Source organism: Mesocricetus auratus, unplaced genomic scaffold, assembly GCF_017639785.1.
Source record: "Mesocricetus auratus isolate SY011 unplaced genomic scaffold, BCM_Maur_2.0 Super-Scaffold_100691, whole genome shotgun sequence".
In the NCBI taxonomy this organism is placed as follows: Eukaryota; Metazoa; Chordata; class Mammalia; order Rodentia; family Cricetidae; genus Mesocricetus; species Mesocricetus auratus.
Genome location: NW_024429267.1, coordinates 33,962,601 through 33,981,401, shown reverse-complemented (window position 1 = coordinate 33,981,401; position 18,801 = coordinate 33,962,601). Strand labels below are relative to the sequence as shown.

Below are 18,801 nucleotides of genomic sequence, written 5' to 3'. Positions count from 1 at the left end.
TAGGGGAATATTTATACAAAATAGATTCATAGTAACTGATGAAGTCAAAACCTGTGAATAATTTATTTTCCTCTCTCTCTTTCTGTGTGTGTGTGCACATGCGCAGGCGCGTGCATGGGGGATGCAGAAGATGCATATGTGCATTTGGGTGTTGATACTTGCTTTTCCACTTTGTCTGAGATGGACCCTTGTTGTCTGGATAAACCAGGCTAGCCCTCTAGTGTCTGAAAGGTCTCTTGTCTCCCCTTCCCATTTCTCATAAGCATGCCAGGATTACAGACATTTGCATTATTGTTTCCAGCTTTTAGTTGGGTTCTGGGGACAGAAACTCAGGTCACCAGGCTTATACACAGATTGTTTTTACACACTGAATCATCTCCTCAGTCCCAGCATTTAAAAATTAACAGAATATTAACACCAGAAAGCTGTGTTAATTCCTGTTTTCAGTACTTTCTACCTGGATGCTATCAATATGTGCCAACTTAGGAGGTGCATATGCACATATTACAAAGGAAAGACATCACTGTTATTTTATGGTCATTGTGGGGGAAAACTGAGCTTATTTAAGGTGACAAGAGACAAGAAGGGACAATTTTGAGTAAAAGACACTTCATCAAAGATACCCTGGAGGTAGCAAGCCCATGGGCAGCATCAGAAATAGAAACGCAGTCAAGAGAAGAAAAACGTGTGTTATTTTACTTTAGAAGACATGCAGAGAGGCAGAGGGCACAATAGTTTATTTTTTAAAGTGTTGAGTTTAAGATGCTACAGGAATATGCTACAATATCAAAGGACAATTAGAGTGACTGACACAAAGGCCCCAGTTTCGTCTCCTTCCAGTTTTGGCTCCCTAACCCACTCTATCTTTCTGGGTGTCATTTTGCCTCCACTCATCTTGAATTCTTCCATGCAAGGACATCATGACAAGAACCCCACTATCAATCTCCCGGCAATAAAGACTTTCTAGGGTTAGCTGGGCCCCAAAGAAACAGACCTAAGAAATGGATCAACCAGACCAGTGTGACCAGCCATGACTGGCCACGCAAAGCTGCTTCCCCTTCCTTGTTTCTCGGCCATGTAATTCTAAAACTCTTGCTAGCAGCTCAGGATGCTTAGAAAGTGTGTAGAGAAGCTACAACCAGCATTTGGGAAGCAGAGGCAGAAAGACAGAAGTCAGTTCGAAGCCAAGCTAGTCTACATGGTGAATTCTAGGGCATAGTGAGTCCCCATCTCAAGAGAGAGAGAGAGAGAGAGAGAGAGAGAGAGAGAGAGAGAGAGAGAGAGAGAGAGAGAGAGAGAGAGAGAGAGAGAGAAGCCTTCCCTGTTACCCCAGCACTTAGGAATCTGTAGCAGAAAGACAGTGACATCAAAGTAAGCCTGGGATACATACATAGTGAGGCCCTGTTTCAAAAGCCAAGGGTGAGAAGGGAGGAGGGGGACATGGGGGGTGAGGGAGAAACCTAGCTAACTTCATTATACATTCTCTTCAAAACAATTAAATTATCTTCCACTTAGCCTCACTCGAAAAGCTTTAAAAATTTTAATGAAACTAAAACCAGAAGAAAAGTGGATAAACTAGCATGATATTTAAGTAAAACTTTGCTCAGTTGGTGTGATATTTAATTAAATGTTCTTAAATGTTCTGTGACAACGACAGGCATAGGAAAAACCATAAGGACACCAGTGGAGAAAGAGGACAGAAGAGGCGGAGCACTGTCACTGGGCACTGTCTGATGCACATGGCTGGACAGGCCACCATGGATGCAGGGAACGGTGCCCAGTGTGTCTAGGTATCCTGTCTGTGTTTTTAGCAGCGCTTGACTTTAATTCACAAAAAGTTAAAGCACCTTTACTCAGGACCCCCCCCCCCCACACACACTGCCTGAGGGGCTGGCTGGCGTTGTAGGGTGCCATGGAACTTCTCAATCAGCCCCAGGAAGCCAGGCACAAGGGGAGCTGCTGTTCTCACTCCACTCCTAAGCCACAACCCCTAGGCAGGGTCCCCACAGTCCCCTGATACCTCAAATGTCAGTCAAGCCAGAGATTTTCAATTTGAAGTCCCACCCTCTCTTATAACCTTAAACACAGAAACTCCATTTAGGTGTGGTAACCAACTATAAACTCATTCATCCTGAGTACACAAGTCAGTGATGTTTAGTAAATTCATGCAGTTTCACAACTACAATTACCATCTAATTCTAGAACATTTCTACCAATTGCCTCCAAAAAGATCTCTTATGCCAACTGCAGCCAGCCCTTGTTCCCACCCCAACCTCAGGAAGCCACAGATGTGCCTTTTCTAAATGTTTTATGTGCATGGACTACTGTAACACGGGGTCTTTGCATCTGGCTTCTTTCACTTAGCATGGTGTCAGCAGATCCATCCATGTTGTGGCATGAGTGAGTACCATGTTCCTTTTATGACTAAAAAGTATTTCATTGTATGTACACTCTATTTGTCCACTCATCAGCTGATTGATATTTGGAGTACATCTACTTTGGGGTTATTAACAATGTGTCAGTCATATGGCCAGCTTTTCACAAGTCTTACGAAGACATATTTTCACTTTTCTTGTACTTAGGGTGTCAGTGCTAGGCCATGTGGTAGATGTTTAACTTTAAAAGAAACTGTTTTCTGAAGTGACAAGTACAATTTTACACTTCTACCAGCACTGTGAAAAAGTTAAGACTGTGTGTGTGTGTGTGCATGTGCATGCTGTGACTGAGGGCACATGTGTGCATGTCTGATGTCTTCCTTAACTACCCTGTCTTATTTTTTGAGACTTTCACTGAACCTGGAGCTCACTGATTGGTTGAGATCCGCTGACTTCCAGTCCCTGGAATCCTCCTGTCTTCACCTTCCGAGCCAGAGAACTCTAGGCCTGCCCCACATTCAGCTGTCTATGTGGGTGTGAGAGATTAAGTCAAGGTCCCCATACTTGCATGGGATGCGCTTTACTGACAGAGCCATCGCTCCAGTCCCTATTGTCTGTCTTCTTGACTCTTGCCCTTCTCCCATGCTTGACATTTGTGCTTTTTACTTTTGTATTTGTTGTAGTTTTTATTTAAACTTCTCCAGTAGCTGATGATGCTATGCGTCTCTTCACACACCTACTAGCCATTCATTTACTCTTGATAACATGGGACTAGAGAGATAGCTCAGTGGTTAGGAGCACACGCTGTTCTTCCAGAGGACCCAGGTTTGATTTCTAAGTAACTACACAGTGACTTACAAATGACTGACCTCCAGTTCCAGAGGATTGGACACTATCTTCGGGCCTTCAAAAGCATCCAGCATGCACCCAAATTAATAGATTCCTCTGTTGAGAATTCTCTATTCAGATCCATACTCCATTTTTTAATTGGATTATTTGATGCTTTGGTGACAAGCTTCTTGAATTCTTCGTGTATTTTGGAGATCCCTCTGTCAGATGTGGGGTTGGTGAAGATTTTTTCCCATTATGTGGGCTGCCATTTTGTCTTGTTGACTGTGTCCTTTACCTTACATAAGCTTCTCAGTTTCAGGAGGTCCCATTTATTAATTATCGATCTCAGTGTCTGTGCTACTGGTGTTATATTCAGGAAGTAGTTTCCTGTTTCAATGCAATCAATGGTACTTCCCACTTTCTCTTCTAAGACTTTTAGTGTGGATGGATTTATGTTGAGGTCTTTGATCCATTTGAACTTAAGTTTTGTGAATGGCGATAGATATGGATCTGTGCGCAATCTTCCACATGTCAGCATCCAGTTATTCCAGCATCATTTGTTGAAGATGCTTTCTTTTTTCCATTGTATAATTTTACTTCTTTGTCAAAAATCAGGTGTTCATAGGTGTGGTGGATTAATATCAGGGTCTTCAATTAGATTCTATTGATACAGCTGTCTATTTTTGTGCTACTACCAAGCTGTTTTCATTACTATAGCTCTATAGTAGAGCTTGAAGTCAGGGGTGGTGATACCTCCGGAAGTTCCTTTATTGTACAGAATTGTTTTTGGCTATCCTAGGTTTTTTGTTTTTCCATATAAAGTTGAGTATTGTTCAAGGTCTGTGAAGAACTGTGCTGGAACTTTGATGGGGATTGCATTGAATCTGTAGATTGCTTTTGATAAGATTGCCAGGAGGAGAACATGAGGGATCAGAAAGGCTGAGTTGGGGGAAGAACAGAGAAGGAGAGCAAAGAAAGATATACCTTGATAGAGGGAGCCATTATGGGATTAATGTGAAACATGGCACTAGCCAAGATACAGGGGGGAGGACCTCAGTCCTGACCCCAATAATGTGACAGACGTTGATGATTCCCCATGGGAGGACTCACCCTCTCTGAGCAGTGGATGGGGGATGGGATGGAGAGTTGATCAGGGGAGTAGGAGGATGGGAGGGAGAGGGGACTGGGATTGGTATTTAGAATAAGATTGTTTTAAATTTAAATAATAATAACAAAGAAAGCCAACCCGCATTTGTCTTTCTGAGTCTGGGTTACTTCACTCACTCATAAGTGGATATTAGATGTAAAGCAAAGGATAACCAGACTACAATCCACAGCTCCAGAGAAGCTAGGTGACAAGGGGAACCCTAAGAGGGATGCATGGATCACCTTGGAAAGGGAATTAGATTAGACCTCCTGGGTAAACTGGGGGCGAGGAGGGCGGTAACGGAGAGAGGATGGGGGATGAGAACATGAGGGACAGAGAAGGAGAGCAATGAAAGAGATATCTTGATAGAGAGAGTCATTATGGGGTAGAGAGAAACCTGATGCTAGGGAAATTTCCAAGAATCCACAATGATCCCAGGTAAGACTCTTAGTAATAGTGGAGATGGTGCCTGAACTGACCTTCCCCTATAATCAGTTTTCTGAATACCCCAACTGTCATCATAGAGCCTTCATCCAGTACTTGATGGAACCAAATGCAGAGATCCACAACCAAGCACTAGGCCAAACTCCAGGAATCCAGTCTAAGAGAGGAAGGAGGGAATTCAAGACCATGATGGAGAAATCTACAGAGACTACTGAACCAAACTCGTGGAAACTAATGAATACTAGACAGACAGCTGTGGAGCCTCCATGGAACTGAACTAGATCCTCCGTATGCCAGAGACAGTTGTGAAGTTTGAACTGTCTGAGGGGCCCCTGGCAACAGGGCCAGTATCTATTCCTGATGCACGAGCTGGTTTTCTGGAGCCCATTCCCTATGGTGGGATGCCATGCTCAGCCTTAACACAGGGGGGTAGGGCTTGATCCTGCCCCAACTTAATGTGCCAGACTTTGTAGACTCTCCTTATCTAATGGGAGGAGTGGGTGGAAGGTAGATTGGGGGCCAGGGAGTTGAGAGGAAAGGAAGGAACGGTGGGAAGGAGAACTTTGTTTGGAATGTAAAATGAAATTAAAAAAAAGAAAGCCAACCCAAGTGCCATGCAGGTGCTATGACCTGTATAATACAATAATCTGTATTCATCTACCAGTAAGCTGAGTTCAGAGTAGTGCTTACCATTCAGTCAGCATAGATAAAGACTGGCTAACACTATGAAGGCTGGAGGGATAGCTTAGTAGTTAAGGACACTGGCTGCTCTTGCAGAGGTTCCTGGCTCAATTCCCAGTGCCTACATGGTGGCTTACTGGAACTCCAATATCCTCTTCTGGTCTCCTTGGTCACTGCACACAATAGTGTACAGACATGAACGCAAGGAAAATACCCATATACAGAAAATAGAAGTAAATAAATAAAAATACTAGCTATCACAATAAAACCATTCTTTAAGTGCCAACTTGAAACCCGCTACTTAGGGAAAGGTTGACACTGTTTGATATGGATCTGTCTAACAAATTACCTGAAACGTACTATTGTCTGCCACCTTGCTACCTATCGGGAAAACTCAGTAACTCATTATGTACCACAAACAGCATAGCATATCTTGCTAATTTTATGAGCTGTGTCCTTAATTTGAAATAATCACCACTCTATAAATAAGTTAGAAATATCAGCAGTAGGGGCTGGAGAAATGGCTCGTTGGTGAAGGGTGTTTAAAGCTCTTACAGAGGACGGGTTGTCTCAGTTCTTCATGCTGTTTCTATGTGGAGGCTTGCATGTTTAGAGCAGTTTGTTGGTTGAGCCCCCGACTCACACCCTGTGGAGGTTGTTCAGTTTGCTTTTGTACTTTCAGTTGAGGCCTTCCAAGGTTGGGAGAGGAAGGACTGAGTTGTACTAGGGTTTAGATCTCCATTTCCTCTGTGGGGCTTGTGTAGGAAGTTCCAGAGAGGAAAGGAAACTACAAGGGCCATGTCCTCAAGGGCTTCACAGTTTAGCAGGGGACACAGATTAGTAAGCAAAGAGTGGCGTGTGATCACTCAATGCTGCAACAAAGGTTCTCTCTGGATGCTCTGGGAAGCTAACCTTAAGTTCCAAGCATGGTCTTTCTGGTTCACAGATGTGCTGAGACCTTGCTGCATACTACTTTGAGTGACGGAGACTCAGAGACACCCGAGTCTCACAGCTCAGATGTCAACACATCATCGATCCCATTTCAATTAAGTCTTCAATTCTCATTACATGTCTTGTATGTTGTCTTCACAGCTCTTGTTACCCCCCTTGATTCCTACCCGTTTCACTGCTTCTAGGCAAGCACTATCCAATGCAGGGATCTCCCCTACTCTATTATAGCCCAGAATATACACAGCCTGACTCACAGTAAATGTTCAGCAAACATTTCATGAAAAAAAATTTTAGAATTTACTATCCACTAGGTGCTGTGCTCTTAGAACTTTTATTTTATGTGTATGGGTGTTTTGTCCGCATGCATGTCTTTGTATCGTGTGCATGCCTGGTCCTGGTGGAGGTCAGAAGAGATGTCAGATCCTCTTGGGCTGGAGTTATAGGCAGTTGTCAACAACCATGTAGGTGCTGGCAATCAAACCAAGATCCTGTGGAGGAGCAACCATTGCTCTTAACTGCTGGGAAATCTCTCTAGCTTCCTGGACACGGTTACTTCCTCCTAGGCTACTCCCACGAATTTCATCTGCTTCACTCTCCTCGTTTCACTAGAGCCCTCAAGACTCTTTATGGGAGAACACTGGGAAACCAGGAGGCATGGCATTCGGAGGCTCATCTTTGGAGATTCCAAGTGTAGGGCTAGTGATGGACCCAGCAGTCTGGTTCGAAGACCTAACCCTGAAACACTAGATCATGGTGTGTCTTCATTAGGAATCCCTGGGTAATGCCTTTGGCTGCTTTGTGTAACTAGCGGCCTGTTTGATGACTGGAATTCCAAAGAAGGGCAAAGTCTCCATCTCTGAAGACAAAAATGTCCTTACAATGTTTCTAATGTAGTACTGGGGACAGAACCCAGGACCCTGCACAAGATAATCATGTGCCCCTTCATTGAGCTCAGCCTTATCTCAGCTTCACTGATGGTTCTTTCTCTGAGTCTAAATACCCCAGTTTTAAAGTCTGGAAGAATCCTCAGTTGGTGCTGGGGTGGGAGTTGGCTGGGGTGGGAGGCAGCTCTGTGGATGAAATCTTATGAAAGATTGTATTTTAAATGAAGAAAGGACACAGGGAGAAATTTCTGATGGGAATTTGCCATGCCCCCAGGGATTACCATCCGGATTGAAACCAGTTGGCTTGCAGGCAAGTTCTACACAAGCACCACACTTTCATTCCTTATTACAGCCCTGGAGAAGTGGTTTAAAAAGATCAACACCACCTCTCGCCCTGTGCCAAGGGGCCTCCCATCTAATACCTACTTCCATGCTCTCATCAAGAGGGTGCCAGCTTCAGAAAGATTCAGAAACCTCCCCGCACGCCTAGCAAATGCGTAAACAGAGATGAAAACCCATGTCCACATGCCTTCTAATGCTTATTCCTAGGCTCCAAAGAATGCCACATAAAGAATTCCATTTGAGCCCCGTTCTCCGTGCCTCTCCCTGCTCCTATTCAGGGGTGTGATTTCTCAACCCTTAGTGCAGTTCCTGGATTCAGTGCAGCATCGGAGATGGGCACTTCATGAACAATCTTAGTGAATTCCTTCAGAAGAGATGAACAATCTTAGTGAATTCCTTCAGAAGAGGCCAGTTGTAGCCTGAAGATGTTAGCAAGTGTGTCTGTGTCTAGCAGTCAAACTCAACATTCATTTTTTGGGGCACCTAACAGTAAAACTGCCACAAGCTTCCATATGCCTTTCTTCTCAGTCTGATCTGGTAATGGCCTGTTCTTGACGAACTGGGTCATTCTCTTCCTGGACATTTCAGGAAACACTGTTTGGCTATGTACGGGGTTCAGGAGCGAGCATTTGAGGAGGGAGACTAGGGTGCGGTGGTGAGAGAGAGGTGATATTTAGTGGCAGAACTTATGCTTTAGGAAGCTTCAATTCCAACTCTACACTGCTCCAAATCTCCAGTTTATTCGGGATGTTTGCATTGGTTGTCCAAGATTTATCTCTCATGAGCTAACGGATAATGAATTTGAAGAAAACCCTTGTTCTTCCATCCCCAAGTTCCTAGAGGAAGAAATTCAGAGATGACCAAAGGCATAATTGCACCATTGAGGTGTGAATGTGAGGGCAACAGATGCTTTCATAGGCTGCTCCTCAGGCTCCACCATACACATAGCATCTCCCTGCGTGAAGAAACCACACAGCAGCCATCCGCTAGAGCTCACCCAGCTCTAAGGATGGGAAAAGTAGAAGCCTCTAACACCACATCCATCTTCAGCAAATGGAACTCAACAGAGGAGCCTGGAACCCAACAAAGAAGCCCTCTCTTTCACTGACAACTTTGAAGGCAAAGTCGCTATGGAACAATTTAAATTTGCCACTGGATTCACACCATAATTTAAACTGCGGCATAAGCAAGGGATGTAAAGGTGTATCTGTCAGCCCTTTCAATAATACATTAAAAAATTCTCCCTAGATATTTGCCCTTATTGAATGCCTTCTCCATTGATAATGTTATCAAAGAATTTCTGTCAAAAAAGAAAAACATGAAGACTTCATTTTCATGCTAACCCCCTCTGTTCATTAAGCCTTTTAAAGGCATTGGATTGAAACATCACTAAAAACACAGGCAGAATAAATGAGCACATTTATAAAACATCAGGTTTCCAATCAATAAAAACATACTTAACATCCATCTAAAAGAGCAAAGGAAAACAAAATTAAAAGAGGCAACAGAAGCCCTCAAAAGCAAGCAGAAAGCTAAATAAATTTAGAAAGAGTGGACTGGGGTCCCATTGGGAAAGTGTTACCCACTTTCTTATTTATTTAGGATTTATATTCGTCCTTCCCAAAAGGGCCTGAGGCAGCAGGATAGCTCTGTAACTCTAGTGTCTTAGTAACTGTACCCTTGCTGGAGGAATTTATCTACTGCAAGACTCTAAACTTCTAAGTTAGAAATTATCACCTTAAAACACAAAGCAAGCAACTGCTGCATACCCTCGGTCTAGTCATTCGGCTCCCAAGGTTGAAGACGCAAACATGTTCTAGTGACCTCACTCATCTGTGCTTAATGTGTATAAATGATACAAACTTTAGCATTGGATGACATTGTTCAGGCAGCTAAAGTGCCGTGCCTATAAGAGAAATGTATACATTCATTAAAAAAAAAACATACTTAAGATTAGAACTTAAGTCCCCATATAATGCTAAATCCTATGTGCAGTCAAAAGCCAGGAAGTACGTGGTTAAATCCCAAATTCCATTCCTCTATCTACCCTGCTGAGGATACTCCAGACAAATAATAGTTATGGTTATTTGAGAACCCTTTCTTTACCCTTAGGTATAATTAACTGACTTAAATGTTGAGTTCCTGCCCAGATTAATTCTTTGTTTTCTCAAATTATATACCTATCACTGGTCTTCCTAAAACATCACTATATGTCTCAAACATACACAACCCCATGTTGATTTTATTCTCATTAACCATATAAAAGTTGTTGAGAAGAAACAAACTCCAACCCCTTTTTAATTTAGAAATTCTCTAAGCAAAAATGTGAATGCCATTTGAATTTAACCAGGCTCCTGGAAGACAGATTCAGTATGATGACTTTAACATACATAAGTTATAAGATTACCCTCAAGGTAGTGGTACAGACATAGGGTTCATTATTATTCAGATATGGAAATAGCCAAGGCACATGTAAAAAAAAACTGACCTGTGAATCTAAAACCTTACAAAGGCCTCTTCAAAATTTCCAATACATAAAGCTACATAAGAGTGAGCAGCAAAAATGACTTCTAAATATTCCTGTCACCAATTCTCTTACCTCCTTCTTACCAGATCTGAACTCTCTGGGGATGGAAAACATGCCTTGTGTCTTTACCCAAAGGACCAGCGCAATGGAGCACCTATACAAGGCACTCAGTGAGAATGTTTATATAGGAGACAAACAAGTATGTGCACAGCTAATTATATTACTGAGACGGGAAACTTCGAGACTTTTCATGGTTTTACAGACATGATGTTATTAGGCCATATACAAGTTTTGTTTAGTTTGGGTTTTTTGATACAGGATCTCACTGTATAGACCAGGCTGACCCCTAACTTACAGCACTCTCCTACCTCTGTAACTGCAGGTATAAGCAACCATACCCAGTTCAAATCTAACAAAAGTGCTTCAGTTTCTCTTCCTGTGAAATGGGTATATTAATGCTTGCCTCACCGAGATCAGAGAATTAAATGCAAATGAGATAAATAGTTCAATACATGTGAAGGCATGCTGAAAACATACATTATCGTCTTAGTATCATGGATTACCTGCTAAGTCTAGTAAGTGTTAGCTGGCCAGAATCAAGCAGGTAACTTATGAAATGACCATACATGAATTGGCTAGGCAGCCGAGGCTCTTTCTGCAGAAGAAACATAAGCAAACTGCTCAAAGACTTGCTGGGTTTTCTTCCCCTGTCAGATTCATGTTGAAATTAATATTTAAAACTTTAAATAACTAGCTGACTTCAATGCTCTTCAAACATTTTTATAGATGAGGCAATTACCAATAATAGAGGCTTTGTGATTTTAATCCTGATGTGTAACAATCGATCTCCACATGTGGACTTTCCTATTTTAAAACTGATGTGCAAATTGTGTCTAGCTTAAAACCTAAGAATAAAATCATTTCTGCCCATCTCTGCAGACCCAGCATTATCTCAGTAACAGCATCTCCTTTATACACTTGGATATTCTGCTGGATTTTAAGTTCAGGAACTAATTTTAAACAATTCCTATACATGCTTAAGATTTTCCATAACGCTCTGGGCTTCAAGTTTCCTGTAACTTATAGTTTTTGTAAAGCATATCTTCTGTAGTTCCTACAAAAGAGTGAAATTGTTTAAAATCATCAAGTTCTATCTTTAATTCTTCTATGGAAATAAGAGCTAGGAGGACTATAAGAGTTCAATGAGTGAAAACATCAAGGAGCATCAGTGATTTCCCCACACGTTTGTGCTGAGTTTATCCAGAAACTGTTAAGGGGCTGGTGGTCTGGACGTAGAGGCACTGAAAAGCTAGAAGTGCAAGGAGTCTGGTGGGCTTTATCTCACTATTCCCACGGCTCTCAGCCGTCTGCACAAGCTCACATCACTCTGACACCGCCTAGGCTCGCCCGGGAGGCTTCTGGCCAGTGTTCCGATGAAGCACTGAGTTCACTTCCACACCACCTGAGTCCTTGCTGACAGGGCTTCATTGTTGCCTTTCCACTTTCTTTGAGGATCTCAGATGCCTCCCATGTGCCCTGCACATTGTTGCAAAGGAGAACTGTAACCAAGTGTGGTGGTAGTGAGCCAAGATCTGGAGTTTTCATCTCTTGCTGCAGGGCTTTGCCACGTGGTTTTCATGCTTCAGTGACTTGGGGTGCCGTCAGCCTCAACCCAGTCTTTTATTACAAACCTGATTACAACACCGATTTCCACTTTTGAAAGAACCTTAACTGTTGAGTCATACTCAATTCTTGCCCCTTACTACCACGGCAAGGCTACGGCGTCTAAAGCAGATGTCCATGTGGTTAACTTTCTGTAGAGCTAACATCTACAGGAAGTTAAGAAACACTCACTCTTACTGTGGATTACATAATACTGAACTATTTCACAACCCTCAAATCCTCTGATTTAATGTCTAGCCCTGCATTGTTTAAGAACATGCTCAACCAAATTAATTACTAAAACCTAGTCAGCTAAGTTGATGGTCAGAATGATAAGGCTGCGTCAACAGGATTGCATCATCAACTATGGAGGACTAATATCAACTTCCCCATTGACAGAGCAGAAGTACAGCTATGTGGACTGCAGCACTTCCGTTCTCAATATGTCTGCACACAAGCACTAAAATTCTCTAGAACTGTCCAAAGCGACATTTTAAAAGATGGAAATATCCATACACATGCAGTCTCACACACACACACACACACACACACACACACACACACACACACACAGAGAGGGGGGGACAGAGGGACAGAGGGACAGAGGGACCCCTGAGTTTGATCCTGTCTCTGAGGAAAGTGAGTTCTATCAGGCCTGTGCTGGTTAGTTTTTGTCAGGTTGACACAAATTGGAGCCAACTAGGAAGAGGGCACCTCAGTTGAGGAATTGCTTCCATCTGATGGGCCCATGGCATATCCATGGGGTGTTTTCTTAACTGTTAATTGACACAGGAGTCATAGTCCACTGGGGGTGGGGCCATGCCTAGGCAAGTAGCACTGGGCTAAGTAAAACATCTGAACGAGTGAGAGGAAACAAGCAGCGTTCCCCCATGAGCTCTGCTTAAGTTCCTGCATCCAGATTTCTGCTCGACTTCCTCAATGATGGACCGTAAAATATAAGATGAAATAAATCCTTTTCTCCTCAAATTGTTTTTGGCCAGTGTTTTATCATAGCAACAACAACAACAACAAAACAAATTAAAACAAGGAAACATTTCCAATATGCAAGCTACACTTCCATACCAGGAAAGCCAAGACAATGGGCTAAAACGTTTGGTTGTGACAATTTTAAAGCCATGCATCAGACTTACTTCATTTTCCCACTGATAAAACAGTTCCATGAGCCGGGCGTTGGTGGCGCACGCCTTTAATCCCAGCACTCGGGAGGCAGGCGAATCTCTGTGAGTTCGAGACCAGCCTGGACTACCAAGCGAGTTCCAGGACAGCCTCCAAAGCCACAGATAAACCCTGTCTCGAAAAACCAAAACCCCCCCCCAAAAAAAAAAAAACAGTTCCATGAAAACCATCTGGTGGTGAAATCCACCTTGATGAGCACATCTTGAGTGGGAAAGGTTGGGATGGGAGGGAAATGTAAAGTCTGATGCTAGTGGAGGATGACAGTAGCTGTGGAGGAGAGAGAGGATAATCCCTGGGGCTTGCTGGCCAGTCCAGTCAATGGGTGGGATAAGGGTTCAGTGAGAGACACTGTCTCACAAAATAAGGTAGAGAAGCATTGAAGAAAACACTAGATGTCAAAGCCTGGCTTCAACTTGCACGCATGTGCATGTAAGCCCACATACACACACATAACCACTAACATAGTGTAATAACATATAATGTATATGCTAAGATGCAATATTGAGTTCCAGTGGAACTCCGTTCTTGTTTTTCTGACTGCAGGAGCAGAAAACTGAACTGGATCAATTGATGTGACAGGTGTGTCTATGAGGTTCTAGGTCCTTTGGGTTTCTTGTGAGAGGAGGGTTGTTGTTTTATGTCTTTCAGAGAGGACTGACTGAGGCTGATACCATCTCCTAGGCACCCCACATAGAAAGAGGTTTGAGGAAACAGCAGTATGAATGATCCTGCTTTCTCTTCTTGTGGAGCCTGTGTGTCTGTCCTCATCCTACACTGACATCACACCCTGGTTTCCTCAGCTTTCCACACCAGCGGCTCTCCAGGGAGCGTCCAGGCTTTCAGCACCAGATGGAGATGCTGAGGTACCCAGTTTAATTGACTGAGTGGTTACTGAGTTATTAGTTTGTTTGCCTCTGCATTGTGCTGACAGGCATTGGGCGACTCCCCAAACCCCATGGTACAAACCAGTCTAATAGATCCGCTTTTAGCACAGACACACACACACAGAGACACATGGACACACACAGAGATACACACAGAGTCATACACACAGAGTCATACACACCAAGTCTCTCACACACACACACACACACAAGCACACACACACTCACATACCACTATTGGTTCTGTACCCCTAGAGATAGAGAACCCTGTCTAATACATCTGGCTTTGGGAAAGTCTTCCTAGACTGCCTTGGGTAAAGTCCTAGCAGAGGTCACCTCTGTCTAGGACAGGAGCCACAAAGGGGACAAGCTGGCACAGGGACCTCTCAGTTGGTGACGCTACACCCTGGCTGCATGTCCATCTACCTATGAAACACCTGAGGGCAGGAGGTGCCACCCTTCATCTTTGTTGTTACTCCTCCGTTCATTCCATCCTCTCCTGGATCCTTAACAGCATCCTAACCGCACCGCACCCCCCCCCCACCTTTTTAAGTCTGAGACTCATTACTCAGGCTCTTGGGTTGGCTTCAAACCCATGGTCCTCCGGTTTCCGTTTTCTCACCTCTCTCCAGACTATGTTCTTTGTTCGCTCTGTTGCAGCTACACAGGCTTCCTTGAGTTGTTCTTAAGGCAATTAAACCTCTTCCCTACCCCACCCCTTAACACCCCATGCCCACCCCACCACCCCACCCCTTAACACCCCACCCCCACCCTCCGCACCACCTACGGGTCTTTATTGGGGTGGGAACTGCACCTTCTCTGAGGCAAAGCCCTCCCTGATCCAGAAATCTCCTCTGGATACCCCTCCCTCATTAGTGTCGGATGGCACAGCAACATGACTGGTATAGCCCCCAAATACACAGCCAACATGAATTTTGTCTTAGGCACATGATGCCTCTTGGATCATTCTGAACACGAAACCACTGAGTCACAATGAAAACACAACTACAAAATAAACTAAGTCATTTTACATTTGTCGCCCAGCCTTATTTCACATCTATTAATATCACTGTTTCAAAGCTGCTTCTGGAACGTCTTCTCCCCTAGCTCCATGTGCTGTAACAACGTAATGAAGTCTGTACCCCGTCACTGAAATTTTAAAAAGCCAAGTTTTATTCTATGGAGGGGTCCTCCTCCCGATTCCGCCTGCCAATAGTCGCTGCACAGCAGGTAAAGTCGGGCTTATCAAGTCAATGTCTCTATCTAATTCTGTTAGGTCTCAGCTTTGCCGTCTATAAAACGGGACAACAATGATCAGAAAGGTTCTGTGGACTCAGTGAGACGCTTGTTAATCACTTGGCACATCCCAGTACTTAAAACATTCTTAGCTTGCCTTAGTGGTGGTTCCTAAGAGGGACAATAAATGGCAGCAAGGATGGTTGGTAACTGTTTTTCCTTTTCTCCTCTGTGTAGAGCAGTCAAAACTACTTTGATCTTTTATTTCCCAGGAGGGATTTATGCAGGCATGAACAGCATCTAACTTTCAAAGGTCCTCTTCTAACTGGAAACAGCCTTAATCATGAATCCATAAAACTAATTCAGAAACATCGGCTTGAAGGGTTTCTTCTTCAACCATCATCCCGAGCCCTGTCTAATCACTATTGCAGGACACCACCACTCTCTTAATAAAACCTCCAAAGGAAGTAAATGCAACATTTCACATTCTCAGGCATCCACGATTAACCCAAAGCCTGACACCAGGGGGAAGGGCACCAGTGTGCACTCTTTCCAGTACCCACATCCAGAAGAACACCTTTAAAATAAGTGCTTACTGTGATTTTCCAAGTACATTTGCTATTCGGAGGGTACATTCCAGGAAAACCTTCACTGCCAACAAATCCAGACTCTCCGGTAAGAATGCCGCCACATGTGAAAACAGGTCTGGGAAAATAAGAGAGAACACTTAAATTGAAACACAGTCTAGCAATCTAAAGTGGATTTAAAAAAAGTGTACTAGGTGATATGAACAAGTTGATATCGTTAAAAAAATCTTGCACCAGATAAAAAATCTGAAAGCTTGCCAGTTCTTAGAATATTCAAATCATAGCCCGATAACTTGCCTAAATTCATCATTAACTTAAGATAGGTCTTTCATGTGCATATATGAAAATATTCCACTCAAGGGGGTTGAGTAAAAATTGAATGATTTAACTGGAGAGAGTGGGAGAGGTGGTGAGGGCCACTCTGGGAGAGCCACATGGTTTAAAAGCCATGGTAAATATAAAGTTTGTAAGTTCCCAGATTTGGAGACAGACCTTGTTTTCTCCCCGTTTCGGGAAACTTAGGTTTCTCAGTGCGCCCCTCCCCGCGCCCAGGAAATAGGGAGACAGAGGAGGCTGGAGGTGATGCGGGAGTTAACCATCCTGTAGGTGCCTCTGCCTCGGAAGTTAGTGAGGATTCACTTAAAAGAGCGGCTCCCTGGGTTCGCCCTAGATTGGCCAACGCTGGGAAGAAAAGAGCTGGGAAGAGGAGGGAGCACATTCGAGCGCTAGTGAACCCTGCACCAGCACACAAGCCGCGGGGAGGCGGCGAGGCAAGGGAGAGTGAGCCGCGCCACGTGGTGGCCCGGGGGCCGCAGCGCCAGCGTCCGGCGGAGCAGGGCAGCCGGCGGTAGCGAGGTGCGGGATCAGGGGTGCGGGGAAGGGACGGGCGGGCGTTACCTCTCTGGGGTCTGCGGCCAGGCCAGCGGCGCGGCGGCCAGCAGCAGGCAGAGCGGGACGCAGGCGCTCGCGCCCCCCATGGCCGGCAGCTCACTGAGGCATCCCGCTCGGAGCCCGCAGCCAGGTACCAAGTGCGCCGCGGACGGCGGGAGGGCCGCTTTTGAAGGCGATCGCCGCCGACTCCACGCCTAATTTCCCCGGGGGACGCTCCCTGGCAGCCGCGGGCGGCGGCTGAATGTCCCGTTTGTTCTCCGGCGGGAGGGGCCGCGGCTTGTCCCCCGGGGCGGCCGCGGGGGAAGGGAGCCCCGCCAGCGGTACCCAGGGCCAGCCTTGGCTCTCGGGGGTGGGGGTGAGGGGTTGCCCCCAGCTTGCTTTTAAGTAAAACGCAGCGGGCCTGCTGGGGAAGCCCCCTTCTCCTTTGTCTTCTTGGAACTGCAGCCCAAAGGGACAAGTAAAGAGATCCTTCCACAGTGGACCTCCTGCTCCAGCCCTCACTCTGGCTTTAAATACACACACATGCCAGAGACTGTGTTCACGGGAGTGCACAATGGCTAGAGGCGCAGTTTTGTGGGCAGATTTCAGCATGCGTTTCCAAGCAAGCGATTTGTGAGTGAACTGTCATTAAGTGTCCGGCCTCCTCATCTCACCACCCACGTTAGGTTCTGAAAATGGTGTTTCTCTGCGGGCATCTCCGCTATTTGAAGAGTTACCCCAACGGCTGGAAAGGGAAACTTTATTGATGAGTTAAAATATTTACACACTTTGGAGGAGAACAGTTCTGGCCTAGTGGCATTGAGGCTTTACTTAATGACAGAAAAGTTTCATACCTTTATTGTGGTACATCACCAACAAGAGAATGGACTCGACGCTTATGGGAGATAAACTTAACCTTGAGGCTTCGTCAGTGTTGTTCCTTTTAAATTATTTTTCACCTTGGTAGGAAAAAAAAAGTCAGCCGCAGTACTTATCAAGACCCCAGCTCTGGGACTGAAGGAACAGCTCAGACTTTAAGAGTGTTTGCTGCTCTTTCAAAGGACCCAAGTTCGGTTCCCAGCATCCATGTAAGGCTGTGCACAATCGCCTGAAACTTCAGCTATCTGAGATTTAACAGCCTCTTCCGGCCTCTGTGGGCGCACACGTGCACTCACACACACATAAATATTTTTTATTTTTTTATTTTTATTTTTTTGGTTTTTACGAGACAGGGTTTCTCTGTATTGTTTCGGAGGCTATCGGTCCAGCCCGGCCTCGAACTCACAGAGATCCGCCTGCCTCTGCCTCCCGAGTGCTGGGATTAAAGGCGTGCGCCACCACCGCCCGGCCATAAATATTTTTTAAAGACTTAATTTCTGATTGTGAATTTGCAGTGGTAAGTCAGCAAACAACCAACTACAAGCAATAGTCTAATCATTAGAAAGCCCCTTCCAGAGTTTAGATTGCCTTAGCATTTTAAGTAATTTTAAAATATTTGTTTTACGTGTATGGGTGTTTTTGCCTGCATGTTTATCTGTGCTCCATGTGTGTGCAGTGTTTAGAAAGGATAGAAGAGGGCATCAGATCTCCTGGAACCAGAGTTACAGCCGGTTGTGGGTGCAGGGAATTGAACCCTAGTCCTCTGGAGGAGTTGCTAGAACTCTTAATTGCTGAACCATCTCTCTAGCCCCTCCCTGCCTTAGCATTGTTTTTAAAAAGGAGGGGCAGAAAACAAAACAAAACAAAACAAAAACCCTCACCAGGAATTACAACTTTAAAAAAATTCCCTAAACATACCACACCCTGTATGACATTTTTGTAAAAGGAATTACAGAATTTGGCAGTGTCTATTATATTCTGAAACTTACACCCTCAACTTAGTAAAAACTTCTTTAAAAAGAGCCAAGAGGAAAATAAGTTGTTTGTTTTGTACATGTTTCTAGAGAAAGTTATCAGAAAACTCAAGACTTGGTAAATGAAAGTTTATTACAAAGTCACAGTTTGAAGTTCTAAAGTGAAAATATTGCTCAATTCATCTTTCTAACAATGGTTTGGAGTTTTCTCATGCCTGAAACTATTTCATTTGTAAGATTAAAAAAATAAGATAAAATAAATCAGTGTTAACCAGGCATAAATAGAAATGCTTGAGCATAAACATCTAAAAGTATTTTCTTTTCTTAATT

At 44.2% G+C, this 18,801-nt stretch overlaps 1 protein-coding gene across 2 annotated transcripts in view; it reads right to left on the bottom strand.

Moving 5' to 3' along the window:
• Positions 1-17,120, bottom strand: part of Pcolce2 (procollagen C-endopeptidase enhancer 2) — a 46,889-nt gene extending 29,769 nt beyond the window's left edge. Inside the window, exons 1-2 of one of the 2 annotated variants that reach the window (XM_040739611.1) lie at positions 16,646-17,120; positions 15,758-15,866 (exon numbers count right to left, since the gene is read on the bottom strand). In XM_040739611.1, coding sequence (XP_040595545.1) covers positions 15,758-15,866; positions 16,646-16,725 — 189 coding nt within the window. In that variant the 5' untranslated portion in view covers positions 16,726-17,120. The remainder of the gene's footprint in view (positions 1-15,757; positions 15,867-16,645) is intronic. The other variant, XM_040739610.1, reaches the window with a different exon arrangement.
• Positions 17,121-18,801: the final 1,681 nt, after the last annotated feature.